Raw genomic sequence first — 24,349 nt, 5'->3', positions numbered from 1 at the left:
TTCATAGAAACCAGTATAACTAAAAAACTAAAACAACTTTGTGTGCATAATGTGTTTCAGATAAGTGGATTCCCAGATAAGTCCTACACGTTTTAATTCAACACTAGTTGTACTAGTTTTTCTAGTTATTCTACTTTTATATTTTTTGGCATTAACTATGCAGTTTTACTTGCTCCCCACCTGTAAATGCAACCTGTTCAACCACCAAATTAATTATACACATACAAGCTTGGATTTAGGTTTTTAAAACACACACACATACAAGTTCATCCGTTTTAAGTTTTAAAACAAACACATACAAGTTCCAAAAACACAACATAGTTCAACATTTCACCAAATTAGTTTGGCGTAAAAGGAGACCTCAACAAATGAGAAACCTTGATCACCATCCTCCTCATCACCCTCCTCCTTATCAGCCTCATCATCACCATCCTCCTCATCACCCTCCTCCTTATCACCCTCACCATCCTCCTTATCAGCTTCTTTATCACCCACCTTATCACCATGCATCTCGCCCTCCCTTCTTCTGCCTCCTGAAACATAATCAGTTTCAACTTGGAATGACCAATTTTCTCTCTGAATCTTGTCTTCTTCCAACTCCTTTACTCTTGCTGTCAGAAGACGAATTGTTTCGTCTCTCAATGCAAATCCATCATCCATCCTTTTGTTCAACTTCAACTCTAATTCTCTTAATCTCTCACGACCTGCCTCGCCTCCTGGCTCGCCCCCTGCCTCGCCTCCTGGCTCGCCCCCTGCCTCAACACCTGCATTTCCCCCTGCCTCTAATTCTCTTAATCTCTCACGACCTGCCTCTCCTCCTGCCTCGCCTCCTGCTTCCTCTTGTTGCTCTCGGGTCCTCTAGTTCATATCCTACTGGTTCCAAAATACTGATAATCTCCTGAAATATGACCAACAACAAATTACACATTTAATTAAATATGAACTTGAAGAAAATGACATAAACAACACTTAAAAAAATTATAAGCTTTTACCTTTGTCTCTCCTAGCGTCCGATAAATCATGTCAAGTGGAAATCCTGTTGTGCCGGTCCTCTTGAACCTCCATTTGCACATTCTTGGACAACCATCAAGACAGTTTGGAACAGGCTCTCTGAATTTTTCTCTAAGGACAGGGATACATTCAAATGCTAATATCTGCACATCATTTCACACAATCACATTAGTTATATTATAACAAATATGCTTATGAAACCCAGGAAATTCATATACCTCCAAAGGGTTGATAAACCCAGGAAATGGCCATTGTGCCTCCTCTGGGATCCCATCACGAAAATGATCCCTCACATGAAAAATCTCTTTCATGCAATCTTCAAATGTGTAACGGCCCCATGGAAATTTGGTGCAAAACTCTAGATCTTCTACTGCTTGAAGAAGGAAATACTCAATGAAGTAATTTGCTTTTGACCTTCCTCTTAAAACTCTAGCCAGAAAGTAAAGAACCAACATCCTCAGACGATCGCCACTACCATCAAACTTCATCTTCTGAAGTTTCTCTTTGACATCTTCTTCTGTCACTTGCAGACCCTTTTCCTTCCCATCCTTTGTCTTCTTCACTTTAAAATACTTTCTCGCAAACTTCATGTTCCCTATCTTCTGATAGTTTTCTGGATATGAGTGGCAGTATAAACCAGAGATAAGGCTATGCTCCCTGATGGAGTATCTAACTGGAACACCGTTTACTCCAAACCAAGCTTGTCTACCCTTTCCTGTATGCATAGTACGAAGTAGCAACATCCACAATCCCATCATTTTTCTTGTTGAGGTACAATCCATGTGGAATATATGCTTGAACTGAGGATGATCCTGAAACCAACTCTTCTCTGAGGCATCAAACTTATCAACCGCGTTCAGCATGGTCAGGAAATCGTGTTGCCGGCACCTTGAGGAGAGCTTGCAACCCTTTTGATAGTCGCTCGGGTTGAAGAAAAAACCAGCAGGTCTGTCAGCTTCTACGGTCATATCCCTCTCAACCTGGAAAACAAAAGCAAAATACTCAGTTGTATTGGTTAGACTTATTATACTTTTCATTGTTGTACCAGTTATATTAGTTATAAGAAGTGTGGTTATAGTTATACTAGTTCCATTGATTCTGTTTTACAACATATTATACGAGTTGAACTAGTTTCATTCTTTTAGTTGTACTAGTTATTCAATACTCAGGTGTATTAGTAAAACTAATTATACTTTTGATAGTTGTACGAGTTATATAATTTATAAGAAGTTCGGTTATACTAGTTATACTAGTTCCATTGATTCTGTTTACAACATATTATTACCAGTTAAACTAGTTTCATTCTTTTAGTTGTACTAGTTATTCAATACTCATGTGTATTAGTTAAACTAATTATACTTTTGATAGTTGTACCAGTTATATAATTTATAGGAAGTTCGGTTATACTAGTTATACTAGTTCCATTGATTCTGTTTTACAGCATATTATTACCAGTTGAACTAGTTTCATTCTTTTAGTTGTACTAGTTATTCAATACTCAGGTGTATTAGTTAAACTAATTATACTTTTGATAGTTGTAGCAGTTATATAATTATAAGAAGTTCGGTTATACTAGTTATACTAGTTCCATTCATTCTGTTTACAACATATTATAAACAGTTGAACTAGTTTTATTTTAGTTGTACTAGTTACACTACTTATATAATTACTACTAGTTCAACCCTATCACAAATAATTCTAAAACCATTTTAAATTGACTTGTTACCGTTCTTGGCGCCTCATTATCAACGGCAACCTCGGGTGTGTTTGGATCTCTGTTGTTAGATCCAATCTCCTCATCGTTCTGCTCGTCTACACGATGTGAAGGACTCTTTGTGGAAGAGCCTGAGGTTACTCGAGGTTGTTGTGGATTCTCGGCCTCATTCGCTGCATGAGTTGGTGTTGGCGATTTTTCTGGCTGACTCGGAGACACTGGGCGTGGTGTGGTGGGGTTCGGTGTGGGGGAATGAACGCCTTCATTTTCCGGTGGAGATCCTGCGGTTTCTCTCACACGATTCCGAGTCCTCTTGGTTGGATTCGACGAGGACCCACCGTCCAGACCACTATCTCGCTTCCTCTTCTTCTTTGTGGTTTCACTCCTCTTCGACGCTTCTCTCTTTTTCTTAACGGCGGCTCTCCTTTTCGCTGCCGCTTCCTTTCTTTTCACGGCGGCGTTCTTCTTCTTCTCCGACGCTCCCGCTTTTTCTTTCTTCTCGGCGAGACGAGTTTTTGGCGACATTGTAGACACGAGAATTGGAGATGGAGATTGTTGTTTTGAGATGATTGTGCTTGAATCTGAGTTTGATTAGAGATGAGAGTTTGAAATCGTGGTGGGTTAGAGATGAGAGTGGTGGTTATGGGAGAGAGAGTTTGAAATCGTGAGTGAGAGAGTTTGAAATCGTGAAAGTGGAGAAGATGATTTGGGAATTTAGGGTTTCAAAGTTGGGTCGGGTCGGATTAATGGATCTCGGTGGTTGGGTTTGTAAATAAGTTGAAGTTTCTTGGTTACTTAGTCTTTTTGCCCTATTTTCGATTTTGTTTTTTTTTTAATTTTTAAACAAAAAAACATGTGGTCCATAATAGATTTTTTTGAACCCTTTTGTCCCTTCTCAGCATTTGATCCCTATAGGAGTGCTCTTTGTCGGTTTGGTCTAGTCTGTATGATGAATATTACAAACCAAAATCTGAACCGGATATTTGTTTAACCGAGCGAAAAAGTTTAGACCTGTAATAATTGATACTTCTACCGAATCATTACAATTGGGCTGGGCTTGGTTTAGAACTAACTGATAAAGAATTGTTTAGCATGTTTAGCTTCAGTCCACCTAACTATCTGGATTTGGAGCTTTTTACCTGACATAAACGTTTTAAATGATGAAAAGGATAAAATGTTGAAAACTCCATTTCATACAACTGTCCAACTTAATTCTCGAGTGGATATAACATTTTTAACGAGTAAGAAATCCGTTAAAGGTGAATGGAATGACTATTATATTGGGTTGTTAAAACAAACAAACAAAAATACCAGTAATCAAACTTTTTAATCACCTTATTAGTTTTTAATCAAATATTTTAAAATATAAGATATAAATGAATTACAATATATTAACTTAATATTACTATATCAGAATTAATTATAAGTATAAATTATCCCTTAGTCTATATTTGAGAAGTGATTTTGACATGTGTCATCACCATATTAATTTTGAAAGAAAAATGATGAAATGGCATAATAACATTGATGACATGGTTTGAAGTAAATTATGACATGGATATTTACATTTAATGTTGATTTATATTTAAGATAATCTTTTAAAATATAGTAATAACTTATAGATCATTATGACATATTTACATTTAATATTGATTAATATTTAAGGTAAGTTTTTAAAATATGGTAATAACTTATATATCATAATTAATATAAAAATAAATAATAAATTAAATAGAAATATAATAATAATTAAATTTCGGAAATATTATTTAGCTATATTTTTATAAGTATATAATTTTTATTACAAAAACAATTCTTCAAAATACTATGCATTTTTAAAAATAATAATAATTTTCTTTAAATGATGATATGGACATTTACATGTTATAAATAGAAATATAATGTTATAAATGGAAATATAATATTATTTTGGAATTTTAAAAATTTAATTCTATTTTATAATTATTATTAGAAAAACAATTCTTCCAAATTATACAGTTTTTAAATGTAATTTTCTAATCCAATACTATTAGTTTATTTTTAATATCCATAAATTTTAGAAAATTATTTAGTTTTATGTTTTGATAATTATACACTTAACAAAATTTTCTCTTACATTTACAAAACTGATTTAATATATTTTAACAAAAAGATATAAATTAGAGAATATTTCAAAATTGTAATTTTAAATATATACATATATATTACTACATTGAATAATTTTTTTTTATTTTAAAGTTTTACATATGATTAAATTAAGATTATATATTGTAAGAAAATAATAAAATCAAAAATTAACAAAATCAAAAACTAACAAAATTTATATTTTAAAATAAATTTAAATTTTAAATTTTTTATTTCTGCATATGGTGCAGGAAAACACCTAGTATATATATACATGAATAATAGTTTTGGTATTTTAAAAGGCAAAATAAATTATCTTGATTATTTATATGATTTATAGGTCATATATACGTGACCTGTTTTGTTACATGTATCAATCAAAGAGTCTCTTCTGTTAAAACTCATGATTGATTGATTTTGAATATCAAATAAATTAGTTGGAACCTCTTTTGTAAATTGTTGGAAACGTGTTTGGTAAACGGTTGAATTTCTGGAAGAGAGGTTATAGAACAAATTGGATTTTGTATTCTTTCATTTCTGTCATCTTGCTTTATTAAAACAGGTATAGAAACCTTCAGAAATTTCAGAAGCAACTAAATACAGAACATATAACTGAAAAAACATCGATTTCTTTTGAAGAGAATCTTCTTATTCCAAACATATGCTATAGTACCTGATTAAATGCTATAAGAATTTACTTATCAATAAAAAAACATATTGAAATCTATCATCAAGACAGTTATTTTGATAATATTCTGTATTTGATATAAAAAGATGTTTAATTTCTCACATCATTCACAATTTTCTTACTTTCTTTAAATTTATGCATGAAAGGATATATTATGTCACGAAAATGTAATCCTAACCCCCTCATATCACCACCAACCCATTACCCATCATTACATTTCTAAAACAACTCTATAAAACACATAGAACATTACAAAAATATTTAACTCGTGTAAATAAAACCACTGGATTTAGATAGTATTGGGCTGTTTAGCTTGAGAAATCATCTGGACAACCTCTCTCATGGTCGGTCTTTCCACGCTGTGTTCTTGAACACATAACATTGCCACAAAGAACAGTTCCATGGCTTCTCTCATTGGCACATTGCTCAATCTCTGGTCAATGATCTTTATCACACCTTGTCTATTACAATTTGTCTGAATCTTTGACCATTGCACAATGTCTACTCCTTCCTCTCCAAATTTATCTAGTGGTTTTCGACCCGTTATTAGCTCCAGTAAAACCACTCCGAAGCTGTACACATCGCTCTTCTCGTCTATTCTCAGTGTGTATCCGTATTCTGCATGATAAAAATCAGGTAAAAATTAGGTTTAGATCGACCATCTATACACAAGTTTTACGGAGGAAATGAACAATTGAATCTAATCACCAAACCATAACTAACACTGAAAATTTGGTTAAATTAATTAAATATCGAAACTGATATAATGTAGTATCAAGCTCAACATGACCTAAAACTCGGACTATTCCTTATATATTGCTAATAAAAATATTGTTATATACAGATGTAATAGAGTCGTTTTCACATAGTTTTCATCTAAAAGGCTAACACTATAGTTTGCACATAGATAAGTAACAAAAATATTGTTAAATGTATAGTTTACAAATCATCGTTACATTTACACATGCATGTCCGGCCCTAGTTTTGAATGTTACATGTTAAACAAGTTTTGGGTTTGAATGCTACGTGTTATGCAAGAGATAAGTATTTGGATTCAATCATGTACCTGGAGCGATGTAGCCGTACGAGCCTGCGATCGATGACATACACTGTGAAGCTTCAATGTCTTGCATCATAAACTTAGCAAGCCCAAAATCAGCAACATGAGCTTCAAACTCAGGTCCTAACAAGATGTTGTTTGATTTCACATCGCGGTGAATTATTAGCGGCGAGCAATCGTGGTGAAGATAACACAATCCTTTTGCCGCTTCCAACGCTATTTGTAGCCGCGTTTCCCATTTCAAAAACACTCCTGCTTTCCCGTGCAAGGCTTCTCCGAGACTACCGTTAGGCATGTACTCGTAAACAAGGAGATTCACGTCTTTGTTTGAACAAAAAGCGAGCAATCTCACAATGTTTCTGTGTCTGATACTACCTAATGTCTGAATCTCAGCGGATAAGCCGTTGTCGTGTGATGATCCTTTGCTTATGGCTAAGAGCTTCTTGACCGCAACTTCTTCACCGTTTGGCATTAAGCCTTTGTAGACGATCCCTGCACCGCCTTTACCGATCACATTGTTCTCTTTAACGCATTCCAAAACGTGCTCGCTTCGAAAACCTAGCTTTTGAAACCCTATGAGCTTCCATAGATCCGGACTATTCCTTCTCATTCTCCTATTATTGACCAAAGCTAAAACGATGAACACCAAGAAGAACCCTAGTATCCCTAACCCTAATAACAACTTGAATTTCGCGGAGTTTTCTCCAAGGGAATTGGCGTTTTTGTGGTTAAGAAGCTGAGACTGAGATTGGTTTTGAGAACCGTTGCAAGGGTTGGAAGAGTATCCGCAGAGAAAAGGGTTTCCAAGGAATGACGTGCTGTTGAAGTAAGAGAATTGCCCTAGAGTTGGTACTGAACCGGAGAAGTTGTTGTGTGAGAAATCTGCTGATGTTAAGCTCTTCATGTATCCAAGCTCAACAGGGAGACTCTGGTTTAACAAATTCCAAGAAACATTGAGCTGGTTTAGAATCCGAATCTGCGAAATCTGAACCGGAATCTGACCAGAGATCTGGTTATGGCTCAAATCTAAGTAGGTCAGTGACTGACACTCGCCTAACTCTGGAGGTACCTTGCCTGACAAGCTATTACCGCTCACGTCAATCTTGCAAAGACTCTTCAAACTTCCTATTTCACCAGGGATCTGTCCAGTGAACCGGTTCGCGCCAAGAAGAAGAGTCTGAAGGCTTCTTAGGTTCTTGATTGAACCAGGGATCGGTCCGGATAACCTATTGTTAGACAGATTGATCTGAGTGAGGTTAGACGACGATCTTGCTTTTCCGGCTTCTTGTTCTTCGATTTCTCCGGCCAAGAAGTTGTTTTGAAGCTCAAGAAGCCATAAATGCGGCAAATAAACCAAACCCTTTGGCAGCTTACCCGTCAGAAAGTTCTGACCTAGACGCAACTTCCAAAGCGGCTCGCATTGGCCAAGGTCTTTAGGGAGAGAACCGAACAAGAAGTTGTTGAAGAGAATGAGAATCTTTAGCTTCCTTCCAAAACAGAGCGTCTCAGGGATCAAACCTGTGAGTTTATTGGTTGACAAGTCGATCTCCACGAGCTTACCGTTCGATCCAAGCTTCTTAGGAATCTTCCCGGTGAAGTTGTTGTGCCAAAGCTTGAGAACTTCGAGATCAGGAAGTTGAGATACGAACTCATGAATCTCGCCGTGTAGTCTGTTGAGGAAGAGGTTGAACACTTGAAGCTTTTGAAGTCCAGAGAGCTCTAGAGGAATCACTCCTTCTAGAAAGTTGTTGGAGAGATCAAGAGCCTTGAGGCTTGTCATGTTCCCTAACTCTCTAGGAATAGAACCTGTGAGTGCGTTGATCTGAAGAAACAGAACCTCCAGGTTCTTGAGTTTCCCTAGTTCTGTAGGAACTGATCCTCTCAAGCTGCAGTTAGCTAAATCCAACAGAACAAGATTGATCAAGCTCCCTAAGCCTGCAGGTATCCCGTGGAACTCGTTGTCGTAACCTAGGTATAGCTTTTCAAGAGTCGTGATGTTTCCTAACTCGTTGGGGATTCTTCCGCTTAGGTCATTTCCAGATAAATCTAGATGCTTGAGACGCAAGAAATCTCCGTAGCTTCTAGGGATCTCACCGTGAAAGTAGTTTCCTCCAAGATTTAAGTGACCGAGCTTAGTGAGTTTGGTCAGAGACAGAGGAAGTGATCCGTCGAAGTTGTTGTTGTAAGCGTCGAGAGTCACGAGCTGAGACATTTGACCGAACTCAAGTGGCTCAAGCTCTCCTTCGAAGGCGTTGTTTGAGATGTTTAAGACCTCTAGGCTCGAGAGCTTATGGATCTCTGGCGAGAGCGTGCCGTAGATGTTGAGGCTAGAGATGTCGAGACGTGTAATGGACTGGTTCAAGTTGTCGCAAGAAACGCCTGTCCAAGAACAGAGGGAAATGAAGTTTGGAATGTTCCATGAATCGAGGGAAGGATCATAGGAAGCAAATCTTTGCTTTAGAGAGACAAGGACTTTGGCTTGTCTTACTAGTGAGAGATTAAGAGATGAGCCCGAAGAAGAACAAAGGAGAGGAGAGACTGAAGACAAGATAAGGAAGAAAGTGAATATCTTGTCTGCCATTGTAACATCAGAATAATAAAAAGATATCTCCGACACAAATCTGAAGTTCAGAGAAGTGAAAGGGAAGAAGGGTCTTCGAAGAAACTGCAAAACCTTAGAGATATCGATCCAAGAAGATCATCATCATTAGAGATCATCATGCTTTCACCTTTCTGTAGTTTTGCTGCTTATAGTGTGAGTGGCTTAATGAGTGAAGAGGATCATCATTATTTCAAGCCTTCAGTTTCTTTCTTTCTATAAAATACAAAACGTGAAAATTGTAATTTAATTTTTTCAAAGAAGGTGAAAAAAGAAGTTGCAGTATCCAAAGCATTCTTCGTCTTTTGGATTGAGCTTTATTTTTATTTTTTTTTGGTTGATGAGTCTATTGCTTTTGAGAAAAAGCAAACGCAATATATACACTTTCTTAAAAGATGAGAGCAAACATCATCGCTTTTTCTTTAATGGAGGAATTTATAAAACTAAAGATTAGTGCCTCTTGCCTTCTTTTTACCTTCTCTTTATGTTTTGTTTGATTTTTTCTTCATCCCCCATTTTTAGGATTATTTGTGCATATATATATACGACATATATATAGTCACATAGTCTATTTGATCAACAAAAAGGAGTCGCATAGTCTACTGGGTTTTAAGAAAACAAGTTTTTAAAAAAAAAATTGATTCGATGAGATCATGAAATTTTGAGCTCTAAAACCAGGTTTAAAACATTTTTGCATCCAACTTTGATCTTACCTTGGTCCGAAATTGAACGCTATCTACGACAAACTTTGTTTACGACAAGTTGATTGTTTGAAATTATATACAGTATATGGGAGATAATAAATTATATTTCATCTTTTTTATTGTTAACCGATTAACATATCCAAATAAATAGGTCAGTAAATGGCGAAAATATAATAAGACATTATAGTAAATGTTGAAAGGGTTTTATAAGAAAACCTTTTAAGCGAAAGGGTTTTGATAAAAAAAAAACCTTTTAAAATGTAATATAGAAAAACAAATAAGAAACATACAATATCACAAAGAACACACACAATATAACATGTATTGTCATTTTAAATTGAGTGTTTCTTTTGATCAAAAAAAAAATTGAGTGTTTCTTATTTGTCTTATCATTTTGGTGGAACGTATGAATCAGTTTTTTTTTTTGCTTTCGTTAGGGTGGAATTCACCAACTTTTATGAAATAAAATCATATAGTCCAAAAACTGATTCACCAACTTTTAGAAATTCACCAACTTATAAATCATATAGTTACCCTATATTATGAAATAAACACCCTACATTTATGTCATTCTAATGTTTTTTTGTCCAACCACTAAACTAGTCCAAAGTAACTCGAATCTTTGGTAATTGTGCTGCTCCTTTTGTTTTATTTTTGTTGTTATAGAAGAAATTAATAACTTCTCTGTCAAGGATTCTGTTTCTGTACTCAATGTTTCAATAGCTAAAACTCCTCGAAGTTTTCACACCACTAACCTACAGAAAGATGTTTACATGGTTTAGTTTTGAATGGTAACATACGGAATAACTGCTAATAATAATAAAAATATATAAATATATAGATATACAGAGATTTTTGTTACTATTGACGATCGTGCGATACGGTGTGATCCATCACCGTCACCATTTGGATAGTATGAATGAATTATTATCAAATTATTTTGTCAACTGCGCTTTCCCACTATTCTCTTTTTTCTAAAATTTTGTTTTCTAAATTGTATTTTTAATTGCATCAGATTTATAAGAACAACTACTACCTCTTTTTATTTATCATGAATCCGATGAACTGGCCAGACCTAGTGAATATGATTAGGAAATCGATAAATTCACCAATTTTGTTTCAGGGATTGATACTTTCTGAAGTCTACAGGATAACTTTAAAAGTGTAATACTGTTTCATATTCTCTGGAGCGAGAATGCTCGAGCATACCAATTAGCTAAAGAGGCTATTAAATGTTTTATTTTCTCCCAGATAAATCAAACACAGTCAGATAGAAATTCTTTACAAAGAACGGTTCATCTGGTCAAAACTTGTCTAAAGAAATGGACATCCGACAAAAAGAAAAGTTCATTTATATCTATCTTATTAAAACAGAAACATTCTGTTGGACCTAACATTTATTTTGTAAGTTTTTAAATTAAATACACTTTTATACTTTATAGTTAAACCTATATTAAATCACTAATGTTCATTTCTTTATACTACTATCCATGTTTCCAAACAATATACTTATTTCTTTATACTACTATCAATATTTCCAAACAATATATTTTTATACTACTATCAATGTTTCCAAACAACAAAATAATTAATCTTAATATTTTATATCTATCATTTTCTTTTTAAAATTTTGTAGAAACATCATAATTTCTTAAATTGCAAAATAATGAACTTTAAAATTTGGATTATAAGATTACAAATTATGATACTATTACAATTTAAATCAAATTAGATTACATATTGGTCATCCATCAGTTCAATCGGTTAGTCTCAGATTTTAGTGATTTTTGTTAATATGAATATTTTAAAAACCTAAATTGAATTGTCAGATCTCCGGATTAACCGATATAATCACAATGGGGTTGAATTTAGAAACACTGGTTTAAATGCAAAAATATTTTAAATACACTCTTTAAAAGTTACCAAAATATTTGTTAAGTTATTAGTGAAAATTTTCATCGTAAAATATTCCGCGCTTCCAAAGCGCGGATCATAATCTAGTATTAGTAAAAAAACAAAAATTGAACTTTATATTAGTAAAAATATTACCAAATCGATGTTTTTTTACCAAATCGATATTTCTTTTGCTATTTCATGGGCTCTTTTTAGTTTTTCTCGATTATGTTTTTGGTTTACGATTACTGGGATTCCTAAAATTCGAGAAGAACAAAGAGGAGGCCCTCCCATTACCTTTGCTGGTCTAAAGTCAAAAAGAAAAGCCAACGACAGCTGATTATTAGGAATTTGGAGCATGCTATTCTTTTCTAAAATGAACGTCGCAATCTTTTACTTTTAATTTTCTTCAAGCATATATGAAAGTTTTCAAATTGAAAGTGAAGACAAACACTCAAGTAAAGAATTGGTTCAACTAAGAGACAATTAATAATTGTTTGTTTTGAATCTGAATATACATCCCTAAGCCCTCGTTTCTATTTACCATTATTGATGAAAACTACAAATGTTGCTACGGAGTGGACAATTCCAACGCTGGCGTTGTTGGTTTTAAGACTATTTACCATGCATGATACTGATCGTCTAAAATATGTTATAATTAATCGTGACAAATTTGGCTGGTCCAAACTAGTAGGAGCACATGTAGTTTTAAATGATATAAAACTAATCAGTGGTCTATCGATATATAGCCGATCAGTTGTTCAAAAAAAAAAGGCCTATCATAACATCATCATAGAAACGCATCCGCAATCACCCGTGAAGAATCCACCCCATCATTTTATATTCATACATTCTCGGAGGATATATGAAATTTGGAGTTGCAGGAACCAACATTTCTGTAAACATTAAAGAAGTACGTTTACATCTTTCTAGGGACTAGGGTTCCAAATACATTTCAACATTTTGTTGTGCAAGTAATATAAAGAAACGAGAGTTAGAACCTTTTTTATAACGAGTTAAATTAAGGCTTCTTCCTTATTCCTTTTCAGTTGCTGCACTGCTTTTTGGTAAATGGCTATGGTTCGACTTTTCTTTTATCATAAGTTCGACTTTATTTAAATTGCAAAACTTTCTCAGTAAATGGCTATCAGGCTATGGGGTTTGAATTGAGACTTTATGGAGCGGCTACTTCGTTTTTCATTGCCAACTTTATTGGTAAAATGGCTTTGGGTCCGACTTTGTGTCTTTGCCTCATGTATTTGTTTTGCAATTTTTTCTAGGTATTTCTGTTGTTTTCTTTTGAGGTTTTCTTTGGCGTTCATTTATGCTCTTATAAAACTACCTTTAATAGTAGAATTTACCGGCATTTCTAAGGGCATCTCTAATCATATTTCATTTTCTAATCCAAATATATTTTTGGAGAAAAATATGCTATAATTTCATTTTATTTTCAACTCCAAAATGAAGTAAAAGCTAAGGTTACTCCATTTATGTAATAATTATACCCATCACTTCATTTTGAAGTTGAATCTTTTTTATTCATAGAATGATCTTTTAAATCTTGAATTCTTTTATTACATACTTAGATAATATTTTAAAATAGTATAATAACATGAAGAGAAATATGGTCTTCCATAAGAGATTATTTAAAATCTTACATAAAAATTTCATAAACTAATAAAATACTAAACTAAACATAAATTATAAAATACTTATAACATAAAATAAGAAATTTAATAGTCTGGTAAATTATTTTTGGAACCGCCATGATCGGTGAAGTATTTTCCAAATGATGAACATATCCATTATTAATTTTCTTGCACGATTTAAAAAATTCACTGATAAAGAAATTGATTATACATTATGAAATAAATTAGTTGATCATTTGTGAGAAAAAATATTCCAATACTCATTATTGAACTAAAATATCATATATTATATGTTTTTATGATTTATTGTACTTTTTAATAATAAATATTTAATTTAAGTAAATTTTATTTTATGAATATTTTATAAACATAAGATAATTGAGATTAGTAGGTAATTTTAAATGTATTAGTAACAATTATTAATTAAATAAAATAAAATCATTTTACAATATTATTTTTTGGAGTAAATATGGATTAATAAATTGGAATAAAATTCAAATCTATTTTGGTGTTCAGTATTTTAGAGTAATACATTAGAGATGTTCTAAACATATACCGACATGTTTCCTTAAAAATACTTCTGGTATTACTAAAAGTATATCGTAATTACAAAAATATTTCCATAAGTCAATAAAATGTTAATTTCTTAAACAATTGTTTTGAAAGTGTCTATAATTGAGATTCCAAGACAAAGGGAGACTTTATTTTAGCTTGGTCCGTTTTCGCTCACTTGACAACCACTCTCTTTAGTCAACTAATTAAAGTACCTTAACCAGTGTTTTGAATCTGCAGTCAAAACGATAAATCTAGTGATCCAATTAATATATAATCTGGTTTAGGTTTTAGGAAAACATCATAATTTAGAAATTCGGTATAACCCTGAAAAAAACAGAAAAACCCAGAACTTCAATACCAGTTAAATCATTGGTTAAACTAATATGTAACTTTTAATTATTATCTTTTGGATTTTTAGTTACTTTATTAGAATATGTTTTGTATTCTAATTAAAAAGTTAGTTTTTTAGTTTTAAGAATAAAATATTATATTTTCATGTGGATATGAATCTATTAAAACTAGTTGATGTGATTTGATATTCGTCTATATTTGTTATCGATAATACTACAATTTTATGTTTTATTTTTGTTTATTTTGGTTTAAAGTTTAATTTTATTATTTGCATTAGATATTTAAATGATTTAAGATTTTAAGTCTGGATATTTTTTTATTATATGTCATAATTCTTAATTGTTTACAAAATTGTGAAATAGTCTAATTATTTTTATTTTTGATATTTTATATGTGAAATGATTTTTTTAAACGAAATTTATGTATTTTTCAGTTGTTTTTAAGACATAAAATATTTCTTCTAATTTTCAGTAGATGATATATTATTGTATAACAAAAATAATTAATTTATCGACTTACGGTTTGTCCATGGTTGATCGAGTAATCCAATATTAACCCGTTAAATTCTCTAGTTCAGTGTCCGGTTCGGGTTTCAAAATTTATAAATAAAAATAATTTAAGGTCGGATTAGTCTAAAGATACAAATAAAATTTAATAACACTGGATAGATATGCAAGAGTTTTCACTTAGGATTGAAGAAAGTATATTGAAGTACGAAACAATAAGGAAATGGAAGCAACTCATCTTCAGTATTTACCATTTGGAAGTTGATTCGAGAGTTGTTAGTTTGTTATTTCGATTGAAAGAGAAAAACAGTAACACGCAAGACAATTTTGGGATCAGATCGAAGAAAAGGCTTCTCTTAGTATCAAATTTTAGATGGACATGGAAAGTAAAGACACTCCGGCCCACGAAAACTATAGACCATAAGATCCAAAATACTTTGATCATTATGAAAATGTTTTAGGGGCCAGAGAGTAAGACATCAAATTTCAACTTCAAGATACGGCTATGTGCTGCTAAAAAAAAAATGGTCAAGTCAAAACCAAGAACATAACTAAATTATAAAATTGAAAATGACTTGATTTGATTTCTTATTATGCCTATCGTGGGTATAATGGAATATTACGCAGCTGTTTTTAAAGAAAAGAGAAAATAGATTCCAGAGAGGATAGTGTGATTAAGAGATAAGTTGCTTACCACTTCACATTTGAATTAAGAAAATTAAAACTTTTGTTGCATATTATATATATGTCTTGGTCTGCAATTTAAGCTCCTAGTTACTTGCACGTATCAACAATCTTAGATAAATCCGATGTGCCCTCCTCTTTCTGCTTGACAAATCAAATTTCACGTGCACCTATAACACATCGCCATCAGATCAATAAAATATTTCAAGATATACTAACCAAAAATTAGTCGAAATTTTCACAAATGGTTGTCGATTAGAGAATCCTGTTTCTAAAGTGAAGCAAACCTAAAAATGATCCAAAATATGTGCAAATAGATCCGCGGACTATAATAATATAGAAGCGACTTGGTCTTATTTCCTTTCATTTTAATTTGTATAACGTAAGCTTATTTTATTATTAGATTTGTTAATGTTCCATGAACCTTTACAGTAATATTATTGACAAGAAAACATCAACAAAAATTCTAAGTGAACAAGACAACGTCATATTGATATTGCTAACAAGAAAAACATAATTAAGAGACCTATTCAACAAGTGATTTAATTTGATTGGAAGATATATCAAGAATTGTTTGAGGTTGATAAGCTTGGTTAAAACATATACAAATGGTTGTATAGAAAGAAAGAAAGAAAAACATCCACCAATACTTTTTTTACAAATTCAAATGAATACAAATAAACAACACATGAACGACTTCCAGAAACAGAGATTTATCCACACAAAGACAAACCAAATAAAATAAAAAGAATGAAAATAGTTTGTTTTTTTTTTGTTCCTTTCAGTTTTTGTCACGTACAAAGATGTTTTCATACAAGATAAAGCAAACCGTACCATCTTGAAACGAATCAAGGCTTCGGTGGCTCAGCCACTGGCGCCGGCGTTGTCGTTTCAGCTGGTGCCGTAACCGGAGTTTCAACCACCGCTGGAGCTGGAGCTGGAGCAGCTTCTTCCTTTTTCACTTCTTCTACGACAGGCTTCTTCTCCTCCTCCTTTTCTACTTCAGGTTTCTTCTCCTCAACGACGGCGGTTGCAACGGTCTCTTCTTTCTTCTCTTCAACAATCTCCTTCTCGCCACTTGTTTCTTCGGTTTTGACTGGCTCCTCGGTTTTGGCTGGCTCCTCGGTCTTGGCTGGTTCTTCGGCTTTCACTTCCTCCACAGGTACTTCCCGTGTCTTAACCTCCTCGGGAAGGAACACACATACCTTCTCGAATATGAACCCGACTGGTCCGGAGACATAGCCAGCTCCGAAGCTAGAGGCAGCTTCTTTCACAGCCGTTGATCCGGGGAATTCTGAATTTTACATTTCATAATTACACATATAAGATAAGTAAACTCAGTACTTTCATCTAAGATAAAAAGTAAGAAGAAAGAAAAGTGATCCCCGATTAATCAAAACATATTTTCCCAAAAAGATGATGAGATTTGACCTAACGTTTTTGAATTAGTGAAATATGACGAAGAGTTTCAAAAAAAAAAAAGTGAAATATGACGAAAGATACGATACCGGCTAGTTGTTCAATATAATACGAATATGTTATAATATAACATTTCAGTTTACTAGAGATATACACAACTAGGAGATTTACATATCTTACTACATATAATATGGATTAAACTCGAGATATACATGCGTATAAGAATATAAGATGTACTCTTCAGAAAAAAGGAATATAAGATGGGATAGGAATCCAAAGTTTTTGCTAGCAAATATTTGAGTATAATCAATAATTTTATATAAGACAATACATAAAAAGATAAGACAAGCAAATATCGTTGTCGGGGTATTTATAATAAGGAGATGATAAAGCGTATACGTAATTGAATCATATTTACCTATACCGACAAGAGCCTCGAGATATTTCAGCACAGCCGCAGAGTTTTTCTTCAAACCAGCCTCCTTAGGGTCTCTCACCAAAGCCTGCCCGTTTTAATTTTAAGTTTAATAACACAACCATAGTAACTAGGGAGGTGTATTGAATTTAGATTTTGAATTCAAAACTTAATTATATATATCTTAAGTTAAAAAAATAAGATAGGGACCTTGACTTCAGCAGACGTGGCCTCATAGGTCTCCACGACCTTTGGTTGGAGTTCTGTCTTTTTCTCCTCAATTTCCTTGTTGATTGTTTCCTGTCATACATACACCATTGATCATCATACGTGCCCATATTAGCAAACACATAAAACCGAAATTTCCTAACTAATAGCCCCAATAAATATAGCTTGAGTCGATAATTATTGCAGGAAAAAAATAACCTGAAGTACGAAAGTCCATTAAATACGTGCTAATTGTTATTATTTTTTTTTCGTCTATTCAGGAATCAAACAAAACTATTAAATAAACATCTACCATACAGATACAGCAAATAAACTTATGAGCAAAGAAATATATTATAGATTTATGACCAAATAATGGCGTCTCATGGGACCTATAGCTATATAGTTAGCATAAAGTACGATTACGGAGATAATTATATGTACCTTAGACTCATCAAAGGTCTTGCAAGCTTCAGCAGCAGCAGCCTTCTTAGCACTATTCTTCTCGAATATCTTCTTGAACCTGGGAACAACCTTCGAATTCCAGTAACCCATTTTGTAATTTAATTTAAATTCACCGTCTCAACGCGCGTCTGTCAAAGAAATTAATGTTATTAGGAACAAAAATAAATATGAAAACTCATAATCATACATCTTATAGTACGCCCACGTTGCTTATCTGTCATGTGTCTATAGTACATATCTACTGGTGAGTAAAAACAAAAGTACAGATCTAATGTTCTACAAAACGACAAACCCCAAGAACACCAAATAAAGAAGGAAAACATATTTATGTGATTTTTGCAACAGTAATCTTCAAATCATATCTAACTAAATCACGAAGATATGTTTATGGTAATAGTTTTGATTGACACATAATCTAAACCTAGATGCTATTATTGCCTTGTCCCAAAAGATTCTTAACTATGTTTGCTAACTCTCTTTCTTGAAATCAAAACCTAATTAAGTATTCTGGCAACAGTGAGTTTCACTGCGAAAAGGTGAACTTCTCATATGTTGAGCACAAAAACATGATATATATACTATATGTATATCATGTCTCTATATGATGATCATTAACTTTGTTACTCTACAGAATATGAGGAAAATAACTAACAAACCCTAGTAATAAAACAGAGTTCGTTAATATGAACAAAAAATCATACATATTCAATCAAGACGCATAAATATATATAACTATGAGTTAGGTAAAGAGACTTACTCGAGATGATAAATCTCTTTGAAGATCTTCTTATTCTTCTCTGAAACACAGAAAACTGATTAATTGTCTCTCTGAATTTAAGAAACACTTACGCGTCATATAGACAGGATTCCTTCAGTTCACCCCTTAGTTTCCTTATTAATTACGATTCTTGCCCTCCCTCTTTTCTCGTATTACCCCTCTCGCCTCGTTGGCTCTTAACCGTTTTCTGTTCTCTTTGCGGACAAAATTCGGTTAACACCTTCTCATTCAATCAAACAAACATTAAACCGGGAAAAACCACTATTGTTCATGAATCATCATCAAACCATGGTTTTATTAGTGCTGAGAACAAAAACGGTATAAATATGACCATACGCCCTGAAGAGAATGCGTGAATGTAAACCGGTTTAATCGGTATTAATGTGATTTTAGTTCTGGCTTTCTTCACTAACCGGAAAAGAGTCAATGACAGCAGCACAAGTAACAAATAGAATAACGGTCGAACAGATGAGATGAAGGGGGTAAATAGGTGATTTCATAACAAAATTTGCCAGCTGGCGGTCACATCAATTAGAGTTGGCAAATATCAAAGTAGGACCCGCGCCAATCGGATTGTTAATACTGGATGGTGATCTGTAGGTGTAAACATATACGCATCTTATCTCATATATATTCAAAATTTCATACTCCCTCTGTTTCATATTATAGGTAGTTTAAAGAAAATTTGTTTGTTTCAAAATATAAGTAGTTTTCATTATTCTATGTAACTTTTACTTTTATTGGGTATAGTGTGACCAATCAAATAATGTGAACTTATTTATGATTAGTCTAACTATATTTAATTTATATATCAAATGCTATTTTTAAAATAAATAATACACTTCTTAATCTTTGTGCATTCAACCAAAACTACTTATATAAAAAAACAGAGGGAGTATTATATAATGTCATATTATTCTGTTCAAGACATAAGAACTTATATTATTCTGTTTTGATTATTCCGTTGATGTTTATAACTTTGAGTTGGATTATGATTATCCTCAAAATCTTAAAATGTAGTTTGGACTTTTAATTCGTGTAATATTATTATATTGGTGAAGCCCTGTAACTATGTAACATGTAAGTCTACTACTTAGGCTCGAAATGGTGATTAACCGCTGCTATTAATAATAAGCTATTAATAATAACCAATATACATATATATAACACCGTGCGAGCATTTTAGGAGGCCTAAGACCAAGGCGAATAAAAAAAATTGTTTATAAATTTTAACACAATAATAATTTAAAATTTTATAACACATACTTTGTAATAAGACTATAGAGAAAATCTCTTGTATAAATTTTATTTTTCTTCATACACAAATTTTCTTATAAATTTAAAAACAAATCAAAATTATTTTAAAAAATGGCATAAAACATAAACTGAAAAAACTATAATATTTCAAAATAGCAAAGTCTTAATGATAACAAAAATGAGGGTCGAACTAATGTACATAAACCTAACCAGAAGAACACTGTAACCACTATGCCATACATAGCTCTGCATATTACCATTCAGACTTTTTCGGTAAATGAAAATGCGTTAACTTTGATTCAACTAAACCCAAAACCATTCCTATAACAGTAAACCAAAGCATCTCTTTCTAGTTCAAGTTTATTTTGTGACTAGGCCTATTTGTGACTTAGACTCTTTTTGAAGGATATATATATATATATATAACAGTAAACCAAAGCATATATATATATTGTTTATGAATATTGTTTTTAATATTCATAAAACCATAATTAGGTCGATATCAAGTAATTTGTATGAAACTGAAACGTAGTAGATTTGGTACTCCTAAAATCTAAACCATTTTGACATATAAACCTAAAATATACTATAAGAAACTTTTATTTAAATAAAAAAAAACTTAAAGGGGGTTTCTTAGGTCTTTTTTCTAGTTTTATACCCTTTTGGTTGATCGAAGGATAAAAAATGAAACACTTCGAACATTCATATTTTTTATGAAGGATACATTTTTGGTAAACTCATACTTTTGACCAAGACCAAGAATATCTGTCTCCAAAACTCAAATGTTGACCGATATGAATTTTCAATATGCAAGTATTTTGGATTTATTAAGAGTCAAGCATTTTGTTGCTATACTTAAACTCTAGAAAGATAAACGAAAAACTTCAAAAATAATAATCAGTTTTCGTATCCTTCTGATGAAGAATGTACCAACTCCAAATGTTAATTGAAAGTAAGGTGGTCACCTGTTGGCGTGAAAAACCTGAGTTGATATATTAAACAAAATAAGTAAACTCACTGAAAAAAGAAAATAAAGAAAAAACAATTCACAATAAACTCCAATAAACTCTTTTCTGTTTGTTCGCCCTAATTTTCTCTCTCGGGTTCGAGAATCGAGGCGCCGTCAACCACCATCTTCCTCGACGCCGGTGAGGCTTATGGCTGCCGGCGTCGGGATCTCTTGTTCAGCTCTTGTTCCTCACCATCGTCTGCTCGTTCTATTGCGCTATCCTTCGACGTCTCCCTCCTCGGTGGCCCTCGCGACGACGAATTTCTTTTGAGACTGTCTCTCCCCGTGAGAAGAGGAGGTTCGTGTTTCCGTTTCAGAGCCTTGACCACCGACTCTGTGACTTTCTGGGGGGTTCCCCACCGCTCCGCCGTGCTTATCAGCTTCAAACCATGTGCTCCACATCCATGCCGCAGCTTCTCCAGATCAATGTCTCTCCGACCAATCCGTCCACCATCCATACAGCCTCCGCCGCTCCTAGTGCTCGGTCGTCGTTCCATATTGCAACTGCTCTCCTCTCTTTTGGATCTTGGTACTCTACAGCCATGTGTAAGTGGGGTTCCACTGTTGACCAAGGCTTCAGATCTGTACCGAAAGCTGTTAGAGCTTAAGTTAGTGAGCAGAAATTATTTGAGTGAGGTTTTGAATAGGATGCTAAGGTTTTCTGGTGGATTCACCGGACTCCTTTTTGTGCAAATGATATTGTATTCTGCTTGTGTGAAGCCTTTACCGATGGGTTCATCGGGATCAGTCCTATTTCGAGTTTCTTCCTCATTTGGAGAGAAAATCTCGTCACCATATTCTTTTTCCATGGAAAGAGATGTTTCCTTGGCAACAATGCCGAGTGTCTGCTTAAGTTTCCTCATCGGTTTGTATTCTTGTGTAGCGGTCTCCACGGGACCTGAAGATGCAATCGAAATCACTTCGGTGGTTCTCGTTGATGAGTTCTGGACCTTAACGTTACATGTGACTATTTTCATGCTGCACGACTTTGTCGTGAAAGCTTTTTCGATGCATTCAAACTTCGTTTTGAATTCGCTGTCATCTTCGATTGAAGACCTATCCTACTTAGTTAATTTATCTGTTCTAGTTTATGTTTACTATCAAAGAGGATGGATAATTCCCTCTTTTTATTGTATTGTAGAAGATTAAGTATTAATGAAAGTAAGTTTGTGTTTCAAAAAAAAAAAAAAAAAACAATTCACATGGCCTAGCTGTTTGAAAGAAATTAGGCTGTCTAAAAACAAAAATGAATATGATGAAAATGATTAGAGATAATTATGGGAGAAGACAGACATCCCACCCTCAATCTCTATAATAAACTATGAAATCTCAAACACAAACATGGCTTACACTCCTAAATCTTAATCCCTTTTCCATTTAACTAAATATAAATAAGAAATAGCGAACCTCAATGGTTCAAATTATTTTCTTACAAAGAATTCACATTTTTAAAAATCAGAAAATGATTCGCTAACCTTTTGATTAATCTAAAAGGGAGCACACATATACATAGTTTTTGTAAGAGTCCTTTCTATCGAAAAAAATAGTTTACATGATGATTTGATCAAAAAAAAAATAGTTTACATGATTTATATATATTGTTTTTAAGGATACAAATTATTCAGTGACAAAAAAAGGATACAAATTATAAGGTTTTTGAAATGGTCATAGATTGGTGGCTATGATGATAGTATACAATCATGCACATGGGTTGCCTTCATTATCGGTTGTCTTCGATGAACAAAACAATGGACAACCATCCATTAAAAATATCGTATATGAAGTATCATTCATTTCATCATTTTCTCATATTTGCACTCATGTATAACACATGTACTGATGTACATAGATATATTTAGGTTCATATATTTATGTGTGTGCCTATTGTTTTGTTCTTTTTTTTTTTTGATCAAACTCCTATTGTTTTGTTCATCTACGATTACTATTATACATATTTACTCCGGTGTAACAATATAATGTGTCGTGTCAGTTTCCAGAGAAAAAAACAATGTGTCGTGAAATGAACGAGATGTGTGGGTATTTCTTAGTTTAACAGATACCGTTAGTTTGATATCACATATAAATTTCAAAATAAACATGAATATTTCTTTCTTTTTCCTTATTATTCTTTAAAATATATTTACTTTTTTACTTTAAAAAGAATACAATTGTATTTAGTTTGAAAATGTAAAACAACACATAGAAATACAATAAAATTGACTCTTAATTTCTAGATTGCTTCAGCTTCCTCATCCTCATCGGATTCATATTACGTACGGACGCATCCAGAAAGAAATGATCTGACTTTTGATTTCTTTTAATTTCATGGGCCACTACTTCTGGGCTATTGAATGTCCCAATTAATGGGCTAATGGTCAGCTCCATTTCTGCATCGTAGACTCTCTCATAGACCTTGTCTCTCACTCTCATCAGTAATGGGTCCTGATCCATTATGATAATCACTAGTGTGTTTAAATATTAATGCACCAAAGTTTAAAGCAAAAAAAAATACAATAAAATTCACTGTTTTAGTCAGAAGACACTATATTGCTGAGTAGGAAGTGATTAATCAGTGCAATAGTACATGAATTATCTGCAAGTTACAACGAACAAAAATAAGACTAGAGAGACTGAAATCTATGGGATGCCGGATGCCAAAATAGAGACTTATGAACAAAGAAGAAAGCTATTCATAAATTCCTCTTACAACGGCAATCTACCAGATTCTGTGTCTGGATCAAGAATTTGATGAAGAAATCAATGTTAATTACTGCCAAGGAATTCAATAAATCACACGTACGGAAGATATCGTGGTGTATATAACCATAACTTTCATCAGGTTGTGGATTATATACGATCGAGGGGAACGCAATGTTGTATTATAACACACAACTTTGTAAAGCCGAAGATACAAACCCTTTTACCAACTAGAAATCTTTCAAGACATACTTAATTTCTTATAATCGATTTTAAACAAGATTAAGACACATGTCACACATCTTAGTCTCTACTAGTCCAAAAGATTTTGAAAATGATTATAAACCATGTGCTGTTATTCTACCGACGTAAAATTTGCAAGTATACTATAATGAAGAATTTCTCGAATGAAAAATGAGGATTGCCATGTAACTTCAAAAGGATTTATAATTATCATTTCGTTATTTTCTGTTTCCTTTTTTTTGTCAAAGAATTATTTTCTGTTTCCGTTTATCAGCTCGTTTTGGATTTTCTATTCGCACACTTCATTTCTGTCCAAGTTGT

The 24,349-nt window shown here is 33.1% G+C and overlaps 3 protein-coding genes across 3 annotated transcripts; all 3 read right to left on the bottom strand.

Moving 5' to 3' along the window:
- Positions 1-330: 330 nt before the first annotated feature.
- Positions 331-3,250, bottom strand: LOC108820382 (uncharacterized). Its single transcript, XM_057004323.1, has 5 exons — positions 2,738-3,250; positions 1,230-1,991; positions 993-1,154; positions 811-898; positions 331-764 (listed from the first exon to the last, which is right to left on the bottom strand). Exons 1-5 carry the CDS (start codon positions 3,248-3,250, stop codon positions 331-333), a joined length of 1,959 nt encoding a protein of 652 aa, XP_056860303.1.
- A 2,474-nt stretch (positions 3,251-5,724) lies between these two features.
- LOC108843281 (leucine-rich repeat receptor-like serine/threonine-protein kinase BAM3) lies at positions 5,725-9,421 on the bottom strand. The gene is made up of 2 exons (XM_018616443.2): positions 6,604-9,421; positions 5,725-6,155 (listed from the first exon to the last, which is right to left on the bottom strand). The coding sequence occupies exons 1-2, from the start codon at positions 9,176-9,178 to the stop codon at positions 5,827-5,829; spliced, it is 2,904 nt and encodes a 967-aa protein (XP_018471945.2). The 5' UTR covers positions 9,179-9,421; the 3' UTR covers positions 5,725-5,826.
- Positions 9,422-16,160: 6,739 nt separating this feature from the next.
- LOC108843289 (plasma membrane-associated cation-binding protein 1) lies at positions 16,161-18,961 on the bottom strand. The gene is made up of 5 exons (XM_018616452.2): positions 18,802-18,961; positions 18,024-18,172; positions 17,583-17,672; positions 17,376-17,460; positions 16,161-16,832 (listed from the first exon to the last, which is right to left on the bottom strand). The coding sequence occupies exons 2-5, from the start codon at positions 18,132-18,134 to the stop codon at positions 16,387-16,389; spliced, it is 732 nt and encodes a 243-aa protein (XP_018471954.1). The 5' UTR covers positions 18,135-18,172; positions 18,802-18,961; the 3' UTR covers positions 16,161-16,386.
- Between the last annotated feature and the right edge of the window lie 5,388 nt (positions 18,962-24,349).

Source organism: Raphanus sativus, chromosome 2, assembly GCF_000801105.2.
Source record: "Raphanus sativus cultivar WK10039 chromosome 2, ASM80110v3, whole genome shotgun sequence".
NCBI classification, from domain to species: Eukaryota; Viridiplantae; Streptophyta; class Magnoliopsida; order Brassicales; family Brassicaceae; genus Raphanus; species Raphanus sativus.
Note: the sequence above shows the minus strand (reverse complement) of the source record. Positions and strands in the feature narration are given on the sequence as shown.